The sequence below is a fragment of the Pecten maximus genome, chromosome 5 (genome assembly GCF_902652985.1).
Source record: "Pecten maximus chromosome 5, xPecMax1.1, whole genome shotgun sequence".
NCBI classification, from domain to species: Eukaryota; Metazoa; Mollusca; class Bivalvia; order Pectinida; family Pectinidae; genus Pecten; species Pecten maximus.
Genome location: NC_047019.1, coordinates 14,895,671 through 14,917,696, shown reverse-complemented (window position 1 = coordinate 14,917,696; position 22,026 = coordinate 14,895,671). Strand labels below are relative to the sequence as shown.

Here is a 22,026-nt window from a genome sequence, read left to right as displayed (position 1 = left end):
GACTCGCTATTAGCTGGTGGAAAAATGGTAGTCACCAAGAGCAAACATTGGTACTTGTAAATAAATCCAGCAATATATATATGTAATTCTATCACGTAAGTCAAATAAGATAAGTTAATTCGCTCTCAAAAAATACACACAGGATTTATATTTATATACTGTCTTTGTGGGCAAAGGGAAGCAACTCAATGTATATGTATATAAAAAAATAAGGAACGACAGATTCCACATATCACGCACCATTTAATATCATACATTTCTCATAAAACATCTTAGTACTGTATCACAATTCAGATCTATGGAATATAAGTCTGCCATCTTATGGCTTGATGTCCCCCTCCACCACTGAAGGTGATACTTTTTAAGTGAATTCTTCTTAAATTTTTTTTCTTTTTTTTTTTGAGATTGTGAAGACAGCATTCAATCTATTTCAATGATTCTTAAATTATCGCAAAACACATGCTGATATGCTCGGGAAATTAAAAAGTACTTTGAAAAAATCTTTTATATAGGTTGCATTATTAATGAAGAAAGCCCTGGTCTTAGCTTAGTAAAATTAAGTGTATGATGGTAGAAAACAACAACAATATTTTGATCAAATGACATTTGGGAGAAGATAACAACAATAAATAATTTGTTTTGTAAGGGATAAAAGTTGTAACAAAATAATTGCTGACTGTGTACACAGTATAGTAAGAAAATGCATAAAATTCAATTTTACTACAAAGTTCCTTGGCTTTTCGTGGACAACTCGGTAAGTGAATAAATTAATCATGAATCTCAGTTGAATATTTTGTGCACAATCTCAAAAAAAAAAAAAAAAAAAAGATAACAATTAAAGGTGTTGTGTTGGTCACAAGTAATGTGAAGCAATGCCAGAGGCTAGCCAAACGAAGATATGTACAGTATGATTCCGAGTGTTCTATGAAATGTACATTTATTTACAAATGCTGAATACATAGACCTTGTAAAACGAGACCGATGTCCAAGCACTTTAATTATGAGTATATAGAAAAGTTTGTTAAAGATGACCAACCGTAAAACCTCACACCTCCGATTGTTTCTATACAAGTCCCTGATATCACTGGTATCTGTAGTAAATCTGTATCACACATTCTCTACAATTATAATTTCTCGATCAAGATGGCCGACGCGCCACCCCCACCGTTACAAATGGCTGCCATTCCTTTCTGTCCGGGCTGTAGATTGTGTACCAAATGACCAGTGATACGGGTTCCAGACATTCTGAAAAAATAAGTTCAAAAAATTTTCTGAAAACTTTGATCACAGAATGTGTGTGATTTGTTGCCAATGATCTTATGAAAATTTACTGAAGATAAGATATGTACATCTTGCATTCTTTGTTAACTATTTTGTAGACTAACCCCTTTGTGATATTGACAAAGACATCCTCTGTTTGTTAACTTTTCACATTTCAAATTCTGAAGTTTTCAGGTTAAAGTTCACATTGTGGTATGTAAAAACAGAGAGGGCATACCCATATAATACACCAGTACTATCTGAACAGGCAGAGCTGACCACACCTACCCTATGGGATGACCGATGCTGACCGCTCCACCATGGATGTTGACCTTGTTGATGTCGATGTCCAGCTCTTTGATGTTGGCCAGGATGACCACACTGAAGGCCTCGTTGATCTCCCACATATCGATGTCCTCCTTCTTCACCCCGGTGTTAGCCAGGACTTTGGGGACAGCGTGGGCGGGGGCCGTGGAAAAGTCGATCGGGGCAATAGCTGCGTCGGCAAAACCTGGAACAGTGAATAGTAAAACCTGTCTAAAATGAAATGTAATTGAAATTGTTAGAAAACATAAAAGTGTTCAAAAATAAAGTGTCTTTATAGAAAAATTGTCTCTATAGAAAATTGTCTCTATAGATAAATTGTCTCTATAGATCAGATAGTTTTAAACTCATCTGAAAAATCTGAGTAAGAATGACAGGAAAATGCAGATCAGCAAAAATGATTTTTTTAAACATAAGACCAATTATTTGACTCATTATAATTCAATGTGAACCAGGTTCTACTGATCAGTGTTTAAATAGACTGAAGTGTACATATTTCAGGGGTAATTTTATTTTTGCATTTGTCGTGCTGGAAGCATTCCCCTAATTAACGACCAAGCAAATCACACTCCCATTACATTGTTTTCTATGAACAGATTTTGCCTGTTTTAATTCATAATTGCGCTTATGTTTTTAAATATGATTATGTGTTAAAATGAGTTCTCTTAAAATTTTAACATTGTTTGCAATTTTTAACAGGGATAAATATTTGAGACATTTGACTTAAAACAGGTTCTACCATACAAATGTACTTCAAAAAGAGCATTTAAATATACATGTACATGTATATATCAATTTAAACCAGCAGCCTGTTCGTTTATGCAGACAAAGTGGTTTGTCTGTTTTTAATGTAATATTTCAGACATAAACGCCTCTTCAGAAAAAAAAAAAAATCACTAGGTCCATCCACATAAATGAACAACTCTGGTCCTCTCATTTAGACTAAAATTGCCCATGTTATACAAGCCTCTACAAAAATTGAATCATTGCCTCACACAAGAGTAAGACAACATGTTAGTGAGTTCGTACCGACGACTCTGGCGAGAGGTTTGACTCCATGTTGTTCTGCGGCCTTGGCTGTCATCAGTACCATCGCCGCTGCTCCATCATTTAGTGTACTGGCATTAGCGGCTGTGATGGTCCCTGTCAACGATTAAAAAGATTTCTTCATAAGATACTAGAAGTTTTTCATACATATAAAGGTTAAGATAAGATAATATAAGTTTTTCATACATATAAATATGAAGGTTAAGATAAGATAATAGAAGTTTTTCATACATATAAATATGAAAGTTAAGATAGATAATATAAGTTTTTTCATACATATAAATATGAAAGTTAAGATAAGATAATATAATTTTTTCAAACATATAAATATGAAGGTTAAGATAAGATAATATAAGTTTTTCAAACATATAAATATGAAGATTAAGATAAGATAATATAAGTTTTTCAAACATATAAATATGAAGGTTAAGATAAGATAATATAAGTTTTTCCTACATATAAATATGAAGATTAAGACAAGATAATATAAGTTTTTCATACATATAAATATGAAGGTTAAGATAAGATAATATAAGTTTTTCCTACATATAAATATGAAGGTTAAGACAAGATAATATAAGTTTTTCCTACATATAAATATGAAGGTTAAGATAAGATAATGTAAGTTTTTCAAACATTTAAATATGAAGGTTAAGACTGTATCTTCTGATGTCTGTCTCTCATTTATCAATTATTTTTTTTATCAAGTAAAATCTTGTATCTCCTATTTTTCAAAATTTAAAAAATAATGATACCCTAAATGCTTGTTGGAGAACACATGTTTATTGAAATACTGACCGTCTTTCTTGAACACTGTTCGTAGTGATGCAAATTTATCAAAATTGACCTTCTTGTATTCCTCATCAGTGTTGACGATGACTGGATCACCTGTTATAATGAAAACAGCCAATCAATGTCAACATAGCAAACAGCCAATCAATATCAACATAGCAAACAGCCAATCAAAATCTATATAACAATATTTGAAAGTGATTTTCCACTGATTAGTTATTTAGGGATGCTTATGCTGCTAGGGAATGACCAAGGAAGGTCATTCTTACCAATGGAGTGTTATGTATCAGAAATGCAAAAAGGAAACAAATCTCCTTTAACTGGGAACATCAGTTTACTTCAAACTATAAGCAAATACTGATTCTTTAAATGCTAACATTAGAAAAGAGCATAGAATTTCATCTGATTCTGGCACCCTCTCAATCCAGGCCAACAAGCGTGATTAATATAAGTTGATATAACTTGCTTCTCAATTGTTGTAAAATAAATAAAGTTAGGACTTATTGCAAGAATTCACAGGTTGTTGCAGCTAGTTGCAAACATTTTGTGTGCATTGCAGGAAATTGCAGGGAATGTTTTTCATTTTAAAAAACTTTGCATCAATTTTCCACAAGGTTATACTTTTTTTCATGCATCATTTGTGTTGCATTTTTATCATGTTGTCTTCTAACAATACCTTTTTTCTTAGGGATTTCCACAGGTGTGATTTCTTTATCAAACAAGCCCTCAGAGGCAGCTTTCTGGCTGAGTTTGTAACTCCTAATGGCGTACTCGTCCTGTTCCTCCCGACCGATCCCGTACTTCTTGGCTGTGTTCTCGGCACATGCACCCTGTTAAACAGAATTTACATGGTAAACAAACAGTTTGTTACAGTAATGTTACACTCAGCAACACAAAAATACTATAAGGTTCGATATTCCAGTACTAAATTAAAAGACACATTTTTCAAGTGTCCTCAGCTCAGTTATAAACAAAAGAAGGATGTTAAGCCCTGCGGGTACTTAATTCCACCTAAATGGGAGCCGCGGATATTTATATCAACCTAAAAACTCACCATATGTATGTGGTCATATGCATCTGTTAGGCCATCTGACACGATACCATCCTACAATAGTAAGGTATATCATTAACAAAGTAATAAGTCATATCAGAACATATTACAGATGATTTTAAAGATAATATCATGTCTTTTAATATCTTAAGGAAACATGTTTATCTTCAATACAAATAATGATTGAAAACAGCGAGTTCATGCTTTGGAACTCATCTGTTTCCTTTTGTCTCATCCCAGACTTGCCACTGAATGACTTCAATGACCATAACTAAAGCGGCCATCATGCTCAGACGAAGATCATGAAGAAGGCATTATGTCCTGAAAATATCGAGAAACACAGTGAAGATGTGATCAAAATGGACAATTATGCAGGTTTCCCATTCACAACACATCTTCATTACTTCCCTACCAGGTTCTTACTGCATCCAAAACATGTCTGCTAATTCCTTACCATCATGTGTGTACCACGCATTCTTACTATGGCCAAAAAGATCTTTCTACACCTGGACTAGTGTGTACCACGCTCAATGCATTCTTACTATGGCCAAAAAGATCTTTCTACATTTGGACCAAGTGTGAACCTTGCACCCACTACGTTCTCATTCTGTCCACTTCCATTAATTACTTCACTTGTTTTTTCTGTCATCACTCGATCATAATTGCCAAATTGCAACAAAAAGATTGGAGTGAATCAAACTGACAGTCAAGGTTGTCTTCTACACATGGACAAAGTGTGAACCCTGTACCTACCACGTTCTCACTGCGTTTGTTCACTTCCAGCAAGTACTGCTTGACATTTAGTTTTTTCTGTCAATACCCTATCATAATGGCTAAATTACAATCTTTTTAGACAAAAAACTAAAGGCGAATCCAACAAAGCCTAGGCTGTCTTCTATTCCTTCTTCTCAGCATCAAAACTGCAACTTATTCATCAAGTAGATCCTGCTTTCTTTGAATCACAACAAGGTGAAGAGAAACTGTGTTTTAATTCATCATGGTTGAAATGATAGTGATACAGTAAGTTGACTTCAACCCAATATTTCATACCGGAGTCTCTGAATGTGGCATAGACGCAGGGATAACCTGTTGTCATAAACATTGTAAGCACTGCCTGAAAGTAAGAATGCAGTGAGAACACAAATACATTCCTTTCCATCTACACTATAAATCTATTGTCTCTATGAAGTCTGTCATTACTATGTCTATACCTTTCTTTCTATGTCCTTATTCAGCTTTTAATGTGTCTTGATTCGACCACATCCTTGCCATATCTTTTTTAAATGTTCATTATTCGTCCACATCCATGAAGACAACACCACATCTTTATAGGTTTCTGCTGCATCTTTCTAAAATGTACAAGTCCATACCGCATTCTCATTGCGTCCACCAGGACATGGTTGTTCTTAATGGGAACATGGCTGAATGTGATGGCGGGTTCAACTAAAACTGAACATTACATATTAACTAGTGTGTTCTCACCCTAGTATTATATATTAACTAGTGTGTGCTCACCCTAAGTTCGACCTTTCCGTAAGGTGTCTGTCCCCGGGTCATGTAGTAGGGAACTTTGGACATACTCTCCATCCCTCCGGCCACCATCACCTCCTGTGTGAAGGATACGGAAGAAATGAAAACATTCAGTATGATAACAATCAGTTCTGTTTAAAATACAGCTACAAGGTAAGAACTACAGAAATCATATGGGTGGTTGGGTGGTTTGGTGGTTGGGTGGTTGGGTGGTTGGGTGGTGCAGCGGTCCTCCATTAGACATTTAATGGTATCTGAATGACAACACGGATTTTCTCCGGGCCCCACTCCCACATTTCCATCTGGGCCTACAGTAGCTAAAAGTAGATAAGCTGAACATGGTGTCTCACAATTACCATTTATTATCAACTCTGAATAAAATCATATCAAAAGAAGTTATAGCATAGAAGGTATCAGCGATTCAGAAGCCATTGCAGCCATCTTGGATCATGGAATCTGGACATCATGTCCTGATATACAAGATGTAGACTACCAACAATGTAGACTACCAACAATGTAGACTACCAACAATGTAGAATATCAACAATGTAGACTACCAACAATGTAGACTGCCAACAATGTAGACTACCAAACAATGTAGACTGCCAACAATGTAGACTACCAACAATGTAGACTATCAACAATGTAGACTACCAATAATGTAGAATACCAACAATGTAGAATATCAACAGTGTAGTCTACCAACAATGTAGAATATCAACAATGTAGAATACCAACAATGTAGAATATCAACAATGTAGACTACCAACAATGTAGAATATCAACAATGTAGACTACCAACAATGTAGACTACCAACAATGTAGACTACCAACAATGTAGACTACCAACAATGTAGACTACCAACAATGTAGACTATCAACAATGTAGACTATCAACACCTGAGACTCCATACTAGATTGACACACGTGTTGGCCAAACCTGATACTAAATACCTGGTACTAGATTGACACACCTGAGACTAAATACTAGATTGGCACACCTGTTGGCCACACCTGAGTCTTAATATTAGATTGACACACCTTTTGGCCACATCTTAGACAAATACAAGATGTTTACACCTGTTGGACACACCTCTGACCAAATACTAGATGTTTACACCTGTTGGACACACCTCAGACTAAATACTAGATGTTTACTCCTGTTGGACACACCTCTGACTAAATACTGTACCTGGTGGCCACACATGAGATTCTGGCTGGCCATCATGACTGACTTCATACCAGATGCACACACTTTGTTGATAGCTGTTGTTGGCGTGGTGATTGGCAGACCTGATGATGGAAATATCACCATGGTAACAGGTTTAAAACAAAAGTCATATCTAAAGACATACAACCATTTATATTACAGAAGTCTTGTGAGACTAATAAACTTTATAGTGTGTTGTTATTTGTATTGCAGAATTTTGATGATGGTGTTAATCTACTTGAAAAGACACCGTATATATTGAGGAATTTGGGACAAAAACACAGTTTATCTTTTGAAAGTCACTTCCATTTTAGACTTACCAGCTCCCAGGGTAGCCTGTCGACATGGTGCTTGTCCTTCGTCAGCCTGACAAACATTGCCCATATACACTTCATTTACAGCATCACCTTCAATCCCTGTATCAATAATAGGATATTTACAACTAAACATTTTTTACATTGAATATTGCTGTTGATGATTTTGTTATATAACTGACTATATAGTTAATAATGTGAGATCTGGGAGTAAATGTGTTATAATGTCTAAATAAGTACAAGGACAGGAACTTGGCACAAATTCCCAGTCAACAGTCCATTATATCATAATATTTATTACATCATAACATTATACAGACCATGTTGGGAACTTCTGCCAAGATCCTGTGAGTATATGTAGTAAAGGATCATTATGCATCGTTTTGATTTACCTGCCCTGCTGATGGCTTCCTTGATGGCAACTGAGCCGAGTCGTGGAGCGGAGAGTTCCGACAGACTGCTGAGGAACGATCCTATTGGTGTCCTCACAGCACTCACGATCACAACATCCTAAATAAACCAATCAACTCATAAACATGACTTTACCACCACAACTTATTCAAGGGAGATAACTCACCAAAGACTTTCACTACCATAACTTATACAGGGGAGATTACTCCCCATATTGCTTCATTACCACAACATATACAGGGAAGATAACTCCCGAAATTACTTTCTTCCATAATTTATTAAGGGGAGATAACTCACCAAATTGCTTCATTACCACTACTTATACAGGGGAGATCACTCCCCAAATTGCTTCATTACCTAAACTTTTACAGGGGTTAAGAAAGAAGAACGATTGGCCATATGCGTTATGCACATTTTTTTTTTCCAATTGTCTTGATGCAAATTGTGAAACACAAAGACCATAAGTAAACAGTGGTAAATCATCCTTCCCAATCCCTGATTATACAAGGGAGATAGAATAATATCAAAATAGCCTCAATATTACAACTTATGTAGTAGTGTAAAATTTGTATTATAAATTATTATTGTATGTTTTAGGAAATGTAATCAATCTGTAATGTTATATATTTATGTGCTCAATTTGTAATGTATTTTAATAGAGGTGTAATAAACATACATGTGTTAGCAGCCAGGTAATATGCCCTGGAGCTAATGGACAGTGTGAACAGTGTTTACCTGTGTGTAGTTTTACTTGGTAGATATATACATGCATAAAGTTAGACCTTTGAACTTAGACTGACCTGTGGACTGAACTTGACCGGTTGTTTTTATTGGATAACATCTAGAGCAGGAAAAAGGCATGCTTTTTAGACAGTTTAGAATGTAAGGAAAGATTGAGTCAGTTTTATTCCAGGCCAGCTAAGAGAGCGGTAGATAACAATCTGTTCAAGAGGGATGGGCTTATTGGTAAGTTATCATTATCATTGTATTCTTATATCATTGTTGGTAATTGTATGTAATTTATTATTTATAATATAAATCATAATAAATTACTATAAGGTTAATATTATGGAATTCTTTCTAGGATTGAGTAATACTATTTTTTCCAGTTTGAATTTATATACATGTATTGATAATTTATTTGCCGGATATTTTAATCAGTATGTCATTATTCAGAAATATTGTATTTTGTCTATTTAGGAATATGTAGTGAAAATGTAGGAGACAAAGTCCATTACGAATCCGTAAATAGATACCACTGCATTATATGTAGGGTGAGTTGTTCAAAGTTGTTTTTAGTTGCTCTCAGCGCTTTCTGTAGACAATTGTTAAGTTACAATGTAAGAGATAAATGTATATGGAATCAATGATATGGTTAAAAAAGAATATGTATACTCTTTATGTATATTATTATTGTTAAGATATGTAATCTTGTTTTATTCTAAAGATAATCTGTAATTCGAGATAGTGTGTAAGAAGAGTACATGTGGTAAAACTATATTTTTCAAGGTTGAGAGTTATTTCCCTTGAGTGTGAGAGAGTTTTTAGTGTATATTTGTATTTGTCTATTGCAGGGTATTTTTATCTACTTAATAAATGCTTAACCGTCGACTGAGTTATCGTCCTGTCTGACACCACCTATTACACTTATATAAAGGGAGATAACTTAAAAAAATAGCCTCAATATTACAACTTATACCAAGGGAGACAACTTATCAAAATAACATCACTACCACAACTTTAAATGCCATTTATCAGGCATTTTCCTATCAGCAATTTTCATTCTCAACTTCCTGGGGAGAAAACAGTTAGAGCTGTCATTTGACCATATATATAACAGCTTATACATGACATTTCAAACACTGCAATATCATGTATTCATTACAGCCGAGTTGACAGGAAACAGCAGAGTAAAGTATAATATGTTCAAGGATACAACACAATGCCAGTACCACTACTCAAACTAGTGAGCCTTTGATCACATCCTTGGATCACTAGTCCAGTGTCCTACCACTATAGATAACTGTCTTAAGGACTTAGATATCCTAAACTTGACTTGAAGTATTGTATAATAACTCAATGTTACTGTGTCCCATAGGTCAAAGAGTTAATAAGTCAAGGAACTTATTTCAGTCTTTAAATAAGTGACCGATTCTTCTTTCGAGACAAGTTTGCTAGCCACGCAGCCATTACAGCCTTATAATATTTTTATAATTTTATAATACTTACTGTCAGGATGAAAATATGCAAGGACTCTACTTATGGAAGACACTCGACAATAACAGCTTATTTCTGTGGCTTAAACAGAAACACACTTATAGATAAATTAAGACTTTATCATGCCTAAATTTAAACATTTTAATAGTTTCCTTAATTAATACTAACCCTACCTGACTCCAGGTTCTTTAGTTTAATTTCTTACACTTACATTTAATCCGTTGATTTTGGTGAAAGACCGGACACCTTGTCTAGCTGACTTCTGAAAAAATAATGTTAACATTCTGAAGCGACAGCTGTAAGTCAACAGAAATAATTACATCTGGATACTTAAAGTCAAAGATACAAACAAAGTACATCAGCTTTCAGTTTCCTCCTCGGTGAACATGCCCAGATATTATATTTACCTGTCATGCTAGAATTTTCATCTTTTCATTGGCATTTCCCTCGGGTATTCAAGTCACAATGAAACTTTACTAATATGGGCTATACATAACATATTATACATGTACTAGCTGGGTAAAGTCAATTAATATATTATCTGTCATAAGGGGTCAAAACTTGAAACCATAAGATTTCGGCCTTGAATTAAAGTCTTTCCGAATTGGAGATTTGTATTTTACTCTTAAATTCAGTCATCTTTTATTTCTCATCTGAGTACAACTATATAAACAGAAAAAATCTCAGTTTTTAGCAAAATTTGGCTTTTAAAATCTCCACTTTGATTAGTCAAAATTTTGGAAACTTTGAGATTTCCATTTACCAAAATATTAAAGGGTTCTAACACAGGGGCATGTCTTATCTTACATTAAGAATAGCCAGAAATACCTTTATATATAGGTATTTCTGGCCATTTCTTTAATATAAGACTGCATGGACATGCAACCCCTGTGGTTCTATAAGTCCTGAGTTTACTGTCCAAAGCTGGAGACTAATGTCAGTATGTAATATGTAAGAATATACTTTACCATACTACAGTACAGAAGTTAATCAAAACATGAGATTATCTGATAGCAAACAGGATTGAGTATGATCTTGGTACTGTTTATACCAAATAAATTGCTCAACTAAATCAGTGTTTAATTACTAAGGGCGAATTTGTTCTCCTAAAACCAGTTTTAGTTTCGAACCGGTTCTGTAAACTTTCCATTTGTTGAGTAAACCAGTTTCAAACCACATTTAAACTGAAACCGGTTCATTCATTTGTTTCTGATAAACCTAAACTAGTTTAATTATTAAACCATTCAAACCACCACCGGTTGTGGTTTGGAAGGTTTCGTTTCTGAAAACAAGATGGCGAATGTTGTCAACACACATGCAGAATGTGCTCTTGAAGTGCGCTATGTGCTCCAAACTTGCCAGCTATGGCTTGTAGTGTCATTTGACTGGACAAATAAAATATAAATTATAAATATTAATATTGTTTTCCCATTGGTATGACAGTGTTCCCTTGTGTTTGAAAGAAAGTCTGCTAGAACTGCATGCGTGTCCCTGTCATTGCATTGAATTGTGGAAGTATGTCTTCAACATAATTTGGGATTCGGGGAATTTTTGTGCGTTCAGGAGGTATTAACGTTTCAAATACTGCTCTGAAGCTTTTTCTCCCAAGGACACCATATTGAAAACTAGAATTTCGCATTTGTTTCTCAAGAGCAAACCAGTTTTAGTTTACAAACCGTTTTGAAAACCAGGTTTAAACCATAAACCCAAACCTAAACCAGTTTATTTGCAACAAATTTGCCCTAAGTTAGATATCTACTGTATCCATTGTATATACAATTGTTACATGACCAGAGTTTTCCCATAAAACGAACAAAACACTGCACTGAATTAATATCGTGCATAAAACAACAGAATAAAATGTTATTGGAATGCTCAAATCACCTGTGCAAGTCTGTTAAAAACTCTGAAGCTCATGTTTACAATAAGCAGTCGGTAGGACAGCCAAAAAATCACAAGGTCGGGTTATACACGACAGGACACGGAAAGTCTAGAGGCGTTCCGAATACTTTAAATTCCAAACGAAAGTAGAGTCAGCATAAATATACAGGTGATTTTAGAAACGCTCACTTAAACAAATAACATACCGATATTAATATCGATTTCAACACATAGCTTTTAATTCAAATAAAAACATAAGAGATATATCATATCAGGCAATATAATGTTCTCATAAGATGTTAAAATAAACATTACGACAGATTCGGGGGAATTTCATACCCTGTTTAATCTGTCTGCTTCAGAAGTCACAACTTGTCGAGATTATGTAAAACAAAAACAAACAAAAAATACAAAATCATATTATAGTTTTTAGAAATTTAACATGACAACGAAACATATTTGAATAAGAGAATGTAACATTCAATTGAGCGGACCAAAATTCAAAATAATTTGTTATAGATTTTCTTTAGCTAGACACCGGTTATCTATCATGACTATTTCCAGCTGAATGACGCACTGCCACTCTACAGGTGTATATTGGAATTACGTATGTAAGTATTCTTAAGCATTTACAGTTGCCGGTGTGTCTGCTATTCAAGATTGCATCTATAACCAATAGATTATAGTATCTATCAAATTTTAGAATCTGGAAGGCTGATTGAAGTTGAATATCTTTGATTTGAAGACAATAATATATTTAACTTGAGATAAAACCAGTGAAAATTTAACCGAAGAAGACATGTCAAAGAGTGAAGCTGAAAAGGAAATAATGGATAAAAAAGAAGACAAGACAGAAGCAAGTGTTTCAACAGAGACAAAAACAAGTGAGTCGAAAGAGACAAAAAGTGACGTCGACACGGAAAAAGTAAAAATGGAAAGAAAAGAAGTAGCAGCAACGACTGCAGCTCAAGAAGAACAAACTGATAAAAGAGCAGAAGACACTGGATCCATTGAGGGCAGTGAACATGACAGTGATGAAGGGGATATAAAGGTGGTATACAAATTTCGTGACTTCAACCCAAAAATGGTGCAAGCTTGGGAAAGAGTGTTCAGTGATCACTGTGGTGAAGACGGTGGAGTTGAGGTAAGGATGTATATACGAAATGTATTTTATTTAGAGCGGAAATAGACTGGGCTGATATCCAGTGGCTATATAGGTACCTCAAATGGTTAGTCATCCATCTATAGTTCGAAGGGCCCAGGTTTGAATCCTGGTCTAGTCGCGGGAGAATTTTTTTTTCCCTGTCATATGTTACATATTTAATACTTATTCACATTTTCTCAACATTACTATTCTTGTTTTAAAAAGTAAGTAATAAAAATAAAAAGATGTACATTTACATATACAGTGTATGTAAAAGAACAGGAAAAACACATGTCTGCCATATGTGAAACAGGAATTGCATGACCCCCTCCAAATCTCCAGCCATAACAATCCACATACCAACTTAATTAGTGCTATAGCAAGCATCAAATACCCAGTACCCTAGCTGTCTCCTTCTAGTCCAAACATTTTTCCTCTTTGGTGTTTGGGCGAGAGCTAACTTTGGCCATCAGATCTTCCATATATATAAGAGGTAGAGTCCAAGTTTTTTTCTTATGGAATTAAGCTAAGGCCATATTGAATTTATTTTGTCTTCATATTACTAGCTAGGCTATTATACCAATTGAACCCAAAATCTATCATATCAGTGTTGGCCATTTTTAGCACCACATCTATTATTTGTAAATTTTTAAAATTAATTAAGTCTTTTCATTCATGGATTTCCATGATTCTGTGATCACAACTGGAAATAATATCGGATTATACCGTTTGTTTTAACAGTCAATACTAATCTTATGTATATCTATTGAAGGTGTCTGTTGGTGATATTTTCAAAGGAGCCCCAGCAGCTGATGCTTTGGTAAGTTAAAACATAAAACACTGATACAAGTTAGTGGCAGTTTGAAATCGTATAACGAGTACATAGTGATCAGTCATCTTCTGGTATTGTAATGTACTAGAAATCCATGGGTCGCAGATTTGATCCCTGATGAAGACCCACTAATCAATTACCTATTACTTATTATAGAATATGTGACTTCAACCAATATTTTTTTCAGTTACATGTGAATAAATAATCAACTTATGCTACATGTCACCATGTTCAGTTCCTCGAACGTGGCTGAGTGAAGAGTTTTAATGTAGATCAGTTTACTGAAATACTTTGTTTAATAAATCAAACAATTTGTTATAAATCAAACAATTTGTTTCAAATATTTTCTATGATATGCTGCTGGATATCACTAACCTTTGATTTCCATGTTTACAGGTGTCTCCTGCAAACAGCTTTGGCTTCATGGATGGAGGGATTGACATGGTGTACACCAGGCATTTTGGCTGGCAGATGTGAGTTATCTCCCTTTCTCTAGTCCCTATGAGGTAGCAAGTGTTGAGTTTGAACTGCTTTTTAGTTCCAAACTGATTCTTTTCTAGATCTTATGCTGATAATATGTGGCCAATGTTAGTCCGTTGCGTGGCATCGGTGACACTTTTTCTTTGCATATGATCAAAGTTGAGTTATCTCCCTTCCTAGTCATTTGTTGTCATCATGAATATCTGCTTTCTGTTGGTAACATATATAAAATTCATATTAGTAATCTTGTATAGTCTAATATTATCTTGTAATTATATTAATTATGGTCAGGTAGAAACATACCTTTATGTTTATTGAATGGTAACAGGGGGAGATAACCCCTACATTTAGTTTCTACTTTCGTTTTGTATCCGGAATATTCGACCCGGGATAAGATTTATGTTTAGTTCAAAATAAAATGGAAGAAAATCAAGGCCATCTCATGTTGTGCTCTCATGATCAACTATTGCCCCAAAGTTAACGAAATGGAAACAACCCGAAATCGGCACACGTACATCTAAAATTCAAACTCTAATTTATGAACACGGAATCAATTTATGGGTAACTCCACATAAACTCAGATTATATAGTTTGTCTGTAGCTATGAATGGTTTCACATTCCACAACACCAAAATGAATTGGGTCATAAATTAGCCTGTTTTAAACTTACAAGGTACTGGTGAGAAAAACTGCCAATTTCCGTTAATAAATGAATGACCTGGGCCTACTTTATATGTTACAAGAAAATGTTTTTAAATCAACTTTAAATTACCAGTAATCATGATGCCTAGACTCTTAAAGAGTGTATAAATGTAGGAGATTGATGAGGTGGACAATTAACATTCACCAAATGCACTCCTTTGGTTAATTATGTAACTTCATCAAGTTGTTTAATTTCAGGCAGCATAGACTTCAGGATGTGATCAGGAAGGAACATGACGGTGAATTAATAGTGGTATGTAGCCATATATCTCATTATTTCACTTTTATTGTTTTTCTCGTTTTTTTATGCCCCATATGACTTGGCCAATTCTGTCAATCCATCCGCTGACACAACACAGGTTGATGTTTTTTAGGAAGTTTTATTAGGCTATTTGTGGAGGTTGAAATAAAGGGGGGGGGGGGGGGGGGGGGGGGGACAAGGGCGTTCATGTTCCATGAACAGATTTCTAGCTTTTCTCTTGAAAATATGTCAAGTTAATTAACCTAGGTTTGTATTGATGTACTGTTCACAATTTTCTTCAGGGCAAGGCAGCATTAATCCCTGCCTATGGTGAGGCTGCTGATGCTGAGGCAGTCGATGAAATGTATAACGAAGGTCAACCAATCAAGTATCTCATCTCAGCCCCGACAATGAGGATACCGATGGAGGTTGATAACACACCTAATGCCTACCTGGCTTTCCGAGCAGTCATACTGGCAGGTAAGTGGGAAAAAGCAAACAGAATTTCGTTTTCTTATAGTCCGTGAAACCGGAGACTAGTTTTTCTCTCAGCCTGTCTTGTAAGTATCCCAACACCAAAGATTGTCAGCACTCTGGTAGCTTCATTCCTTGAGGGACTCAATCAAAATTCACACAATTATAAAGGACCATAATATTTTTTGATAAGTTACAGTTTCAAGGCTGTACGGTCAAGGTCAAAGTTACTGTTTTGAGAAAATCCATGTCAGTGATCTGGGAAAATTCATTCCTTGACAACTACAATTACAAAGGACCATAATATCTCACACCTTGAGTCTAATTGTTGATGTGTCAAGATCACTGTTACTTTTTTTAGATAATCGTTTGTTTGAATTCTAGCGGCTTCATTCCTTGAGGGATTTTGATAAAACTTTGGCAAACTTTGATCACACATTTATAAAAGACCTTCGTATCTTGGATAAGTTTCTTTATAAATCATTACAGTGTAACACAATGTAGCTGGTGGAGGCTGTTAGGGACATGTATTTTTTTAGCAATACTCTGTTTGATAGTGATGTGTCCAGATGTTTTTGAGTCAACATTTTCTTTTTAAATTTTTTTTATAATCTTGACCTAACTTATTGCTGATTTTGATGAAAACCAAAAATCAAAAATATGTTGCAAGTCTTTTTCATTTTTTGAATTGATTGTTATAAAACTCCTAAAAATGATCTTACTGTAAATCAAAAAGGAAATTTTCTCTTTGCTGATTCAGATCAGACACTGAGAAATAGAGAGTAAAATAAATCTATAGTTTCAATGTTATGGAAGATATGATCTCAAGATTAAAGGGACCGAGGTGTTCGAGTGGTAAAGGTGTCCCGACACTTTATCACTAGTCCTCCACCTCTGGGTTGCGAGTTGCAGTTGCCAGGTACTGACTGTAGGTCGGTGGTTTTTCTCCGGGTACTCCGGCTTTCCTCCACCTCCAAAACCTGGCACGTCTTTAAATGACCCTGGCTGTTAATGGGATGTTAAACAAAAACAAACCAAACCCTAGATTAAAAACAAATATTTCAGAAAATGTTTTCATTCTTTTTCAGTTCAAAAGCACAATAGAAGGGAAGGGGTTGAGCCTATCAGGAGTGTTCTATGCCCAGGTCTGGGTACTGCTGTTGGAATGATGCCATTTATTCGATGTGCAGAACAGGTAATTAGATAAAGTACTGCGTACCATTTTTTTAGTGTGCCTGTTTTAGGTGTTATAAATCAAATTGAATATACTGTATATATTCAATCAAAATTTTTTGATACCTGCATGTGCCAGATTTGGCATTTGACCTCAAAAATTACTTGAACCAAGTGCTATGAAAATGACATATACAGTATACATACAAAGAAAAATGCACTGTTTGTTTTCTTTCATGCAAACTTGCTATTATTGCCCATTAGATCTAGACAATTTTCCTTTTTATTACAGATGTTGGTTGCTTACGAGACTTATGTTCTAGGCAGTCGTCCTGGAAGACTTGTACCTCGAAGTCTTTTCCATATGTTGAATGATCATGATGAGATGTGCTATAGCAAGGAACATTTGAATAGTTCGAGTGTAGTACGCACTGGTGTATAGTGAGCAGGTGTTTTTTTTTTAAATTTTATTTCCAGAAAGAAAAAAAACAAACTGAAAAAATAAAGAGATTTTTTTACACTTAATTAAGTTACACGAGAGCAGTATATTCTATCAAATGGCATATCAAAATAACATCTTTATTTTATCAATGATTATTTATTTAAAACTATACATGTATTTGAAATCCACAGCCACAGGTAAGCTTTGACATATTAACATAGGTGGTGATAGAAGTCTATTCAGCTTGGAAATAGGGGTAGATGGGGTTCCGAGATTAAGCAAAAAAAAAAAAATCCTACCTTGTTTAACATCTGGCTTGTGATTTTCACAAGTTTGATATGCGTGACAATTTTAACGTTACAAACTGGACAGAGCTACTCAGGCCTGAACATGAAATGAAAATGATGTTACATGCACAGGTGAACTGCCATTTTTTACTCTCAGTGTGCTGCAGCTGGTCACACAAATTTTGTATCAATGAAGCAAACATTACTAGTATGACTGTCAAAAGGAAAACTTAGAAGTACATATGATAATCAAATCTTTTTTCAACAGCTAGCTTGAGTTATTTTAACAGAATTTTGTTTGTTGTTTCTGAAAGAGAGTAGGGCATTAGTAGTACATGTAGTAGAAGCAGTAGCACTTGTAGTAGAACCAGCTTACACTGTATCATTCTGATCTATCACAGTTACTTCCCTTTGTTTCACTTTGTAAGTACAGATGACAGATCAGACACTGTGATATTAGGGGAGACACTTGCTTATATAAATGGCCAAGCTCTACTTTTATGAGGTCATACTTAACATCAGTAGTTCTAGCTTGTGGTACCATGCCGTATACATCAATTAGTCGGATGCATTCTTGTGTCGGAGATGTCTCGTAGTGTTCTTAAAGGCTGATGATCGAACGACACCAGGATGTTGGTATTCAGGTCCACTACTTCCATGTGCTGGTCGGTGCCAGTTGATGGTGGTCAGTTCAATGCCAGGGGTGTCTGTCCTCTTTTGAGTGGTTGAACACCAGGACCTTACCTTCTGTTGCACTTTGGGTTGTACCAGTCTTGTTTTGCAAAGTTCCCTTTCAGATTTAGCATCACTTGGATGGACAGATGCAGACAGTAATAATATATCCATCAAAATTCAATTGCTGTATCGAAAACTAAAAATACTTGTCCGAATACTAAATGGTGCCGTATGTTTTTGGCAGACAATAGATATAAATTTTTGTCAGGTATATTATACACGATAGAAGAAAGGTGCGATAAAACTAGGGATGTACTATTATCTTGTTAAAAGATAATTTCAACTTTTAAAAACTGCAGCTGGAATGGTTTCCCTTCTTACCGAGGAGCTTTTAGTTTGCAATGACAATAATGGCACCTGCAGTCATGATTGGGTAGTCAACAAAAATCAAAGACCAGCTACATGAAAAATATACAACTTTAATAAAGTTATAAAACTAGCGATCAGTCGGTCTACATGGCCTTCAAATGGCTTGTATTGGTGTGTGTTCAGTCAATTTTTCACATCGTATTTTTTTTTTATAAAAAGTGCATTATATACTGTATTAGAATATTTGTGTTAAGTGTGGTAGCATTATCTGTTAACTCCACATGAATGTATACAAAATGTATATCAAACTCGCATCATTAAATCTATAACATGAAGACAAGAGTATTACGCAAAAAAAAATCATCAAAAATTGCCATAGTATTAAACTGATGAATAGTGTATAAGCCTATACTAGGCATACAGGAAGAATTAATATCACTTTTAGGTCTAAAAAGGCCATATTTGTAATCCTACTTAAAAGTGCTATACTTACTTTATATATTCAAAACAACTTGATTTATTCAATTGTATTCTATATTCCGTATCACCAGACACCTTAATAGAATTATGTTGAAGTCTCAAATATTTCTGAATTACCCATTTATGCATTTCTTTATTAAAATTGAAGTATTATCAGAGTATGTATATACAATGTATCAGTTAAGTTGCAAACCAAGCGAGTTATCCAGACAAATATGAGCCTCTTATTAACACAGATACAATCTAAAACAATTGAGCTACTAAATACATTTGTTTTAGTTTATATGAAGATGTCATTTCACTGCCATCGATATAAAAGTTCAATACTGGTTAGTACAGAATTTATGTTGTTGCCATGTAATTTTCTATTGTATCTACCCATCCATAAGCCCATTCCTGATCATAACCACACTCTGGTCTTTTGCAATTCAGCAAAAATGTTGTCAAGCACACTCCCAACTTTGTATAAAAGTTTAACAGGATTTTGTGTATAGCTACAATAAACATCTCTACTTGTCGATTTAAGCAAGTTAGTATATGGAAAGGAACAATTTTTATAAACTGTGATGTCCCAATTTTTTGTTAGATTATCTATATGTATTACCTTTACATTTTCTACTTATTAAATTTGTTGATCGATATAAAATTCTTGTTATCATTTTGCCATGATAGTGATCACTTGATATGCTGGAATATGCATGTAGCATGACTGCCATCCATTCCCTTAGTGTTGGAAACATGCTAGAACTGAAATAGTGCAGCCATTGAGCTCACTCATTAGTCAAAGATCAATTGTGACATACTATATATTGCATGTCTGTCATTATTGATCTTTGACTAATAAGCTTGCTTACCATGTATGCTATTCCAGACACCAAAGGCATGATCATCTCCTTTTCTTTTCAAAATATTTAATGCATGATGCCTGTCAAAAGAGAATCCTTAATTCCACTCAAAGGCTGCAAATGATTGAAACCACCTATTCAAAATAATTTCTTCCGACTTATTACTTTCCATCAATTAGCTATTTTGCCCATAAATACTAAATCCTGTTCCCTCCCTTTTACAAAGTTACATCCAAATATGGCATCGTCTTCATTATGATAAGTAGGTCATTAACTTGTAGAAGTAGAATTTCTTTACACAAGCCAGATAAATAAGTACTATACATACACAATGGATTCATGATACTACAAGGCATCAAACAATACCAATCCACCTTGTACCACGTTACCTATCGGTGAATTACCGTATTTGACCTAATAAGGGCGCCTGCCCTAATAAGGGCGCCCCTACCTTTTTTCAAGGAAATAAATCTTTGACTGAGTGTCAAAATGGTGTTCAAAAGTAATAATATATGTGAAATATTTTGCTACTTTATGTGTTCAATTTTCTTCAGCAAATTAAGTAACTGGAGCACATGTTTTCGCCACATTTTGTGTATTCCTACAGGCTACAGATGACATGTCAGTGCAAAGAGCACCCAAAACTAAACACATACAAATAATAACTTACCATCTTTATTTGAAGGTAAAGTAAAGACTTCATTCTTGTTGATAAATAACTTTCGTTCAGAACAGAAAGCCAGTAAAAGACATTGTAAATCAATTATTAGGTCAAAGAAAATGATGTCTGATATGATCTGGGAAATCACCTGTTTCTATAAATAGAACACAAAAGAGTTCCATTTGAACATAAATGGTGGAACACATGTTCTCTGGTCTAAAGATCAGCTGGCATGGTTTTCAGGAGTATTCAAGTGGTGTTTAAGCTTAATACATGCTGTATATGATAATGATTAGATATCTTCATCTGGAATATTTTACCGTTTCCACAACCTTGGGTATTCTGCTCTAAGGTATAGTCTGTTTCATAAAACTTCAGAATAACTAATCTTAATAAGGGCGCCCCCACTGTCAATTACCCGCGCCCTGCGCCCGTATTAGGTCAAATACGGTACCCGGTACCTTACATGTGTAATTCCTAAAGTTTTTCCAAAAAGTCTATTTTCTATTAAATTTGGCACCCGACTTAATAGATGGAGGTATATTATAGGACCTTGATGCTTCTGTAGCATTAGTGGATGGATTGCTGTAGGCTGGTTAGAGCTTCCATCAGAAGTTAGAGGTCTTGGCCAAGTTGTGGAATTTCCACTTCTTACATCTCCAAATCAAGACACCTTAACAGGATATTTAATGTAATATTTATGTAACTAAATTTTTCATCAAAGCAGTTGTATGCCACTTATGGAATGTCATTCACAACAAATCAAAATTTCCTTGGGAAACTTAATCGCTTATCATGAAATCTTTAAGTGTGCAGTTTTCACATACAAAGACTTATCTTTAAAGAAAGACTCAGTAAAATGTGTTTATATTCAAATGTGACTGTGGCAATCTTAGATATTGGGGATGAAATTTGGTGAGTTAGTCCCCCACTGAATGTGAAATTATAGGCCAAGAATGGCTGTTATATTGTCTTTGATGTAGGTCAAAGGTCAAGATATAGTACATTTGATACATAACATACCGCTTCATCTGGGTTGCTCCATGCTTCAAGTATGAATTTCCAGTGACAAGTTGTGTAGAAGACAGCAAGTCAAGAATAGTGTGAAAGGACGGATGGGAGCAACACAATACTAAGGTCTTCCTTTGTTCTCAAGAGGCGGACAAATTTTTACAAAATACACC

The 22,026-nt window shown here is 34.8% G+C and overlaps 2 protein-coding genes across 2 annotated transcripts; one reads left to right on the top strand and one right to left on the bottom strand.

The window, feature by feature from the left end:
• Positions 1–223: 223 nt before the first annotated feature.
• LOC117327269 (acetyl-CoA acetyltransferase B, mitochondrial-like) lies at positions 224–12,187 on the bottom strand. The gene is made up of 12 exons (XM_033884186.1): positions 12,041–12,187; positions 10,368–10,418; positions 7,921–8,038; positions 7,535–7,630; positions 7,197–7,297; positions 5,990–6,082; positions 4,478–4,528; positions 4,100–4,253; positions 3,430–3,519; positions 2,614–2,727; positions 1,549–1,771; positions 224–1,245 (listed from the first exon to the last, which is right to left on the bottom strand). Exons 1-12 carry the CDS (start codon positions 12,071–12,073, stop codon positions 1,125–1,127), a joined length of 1,245 nt encoding a protein of 414 aa, XP_033740077.1. The 5' UTR covers positions 12,074–12,187; the 3' UTR covers positions 224–1,124.
• A 398-nt stretch (positions 12,188–12,585) lies between these two features.
• LOC117327270 lies at positions 12,586–19,977 on the top strand. Its single transcript, XM_033884187.1, has 7 exons — positions 12,586–13,181; positions 13,954–14,001; positions 14,410–14,486; positions 15,394–15,448; positions 15,739–15,916; positions 16,999–17,105; positions 17,376–19,977. Exons 1-7 carry the CDS (start codon positions 12,837–12,839, stop codon positions 17,523–17,525), a joined length of 960 nt encoding a protein of 319 aa, XP_033740078.1. The 5' UTR covers positions 12,586–12,836; the 3' UTR covers positions 17,526–19,977.
• The last annotated feature ends 2,049 nt before the right edge of the window (positions 19,978–22,026 follow it).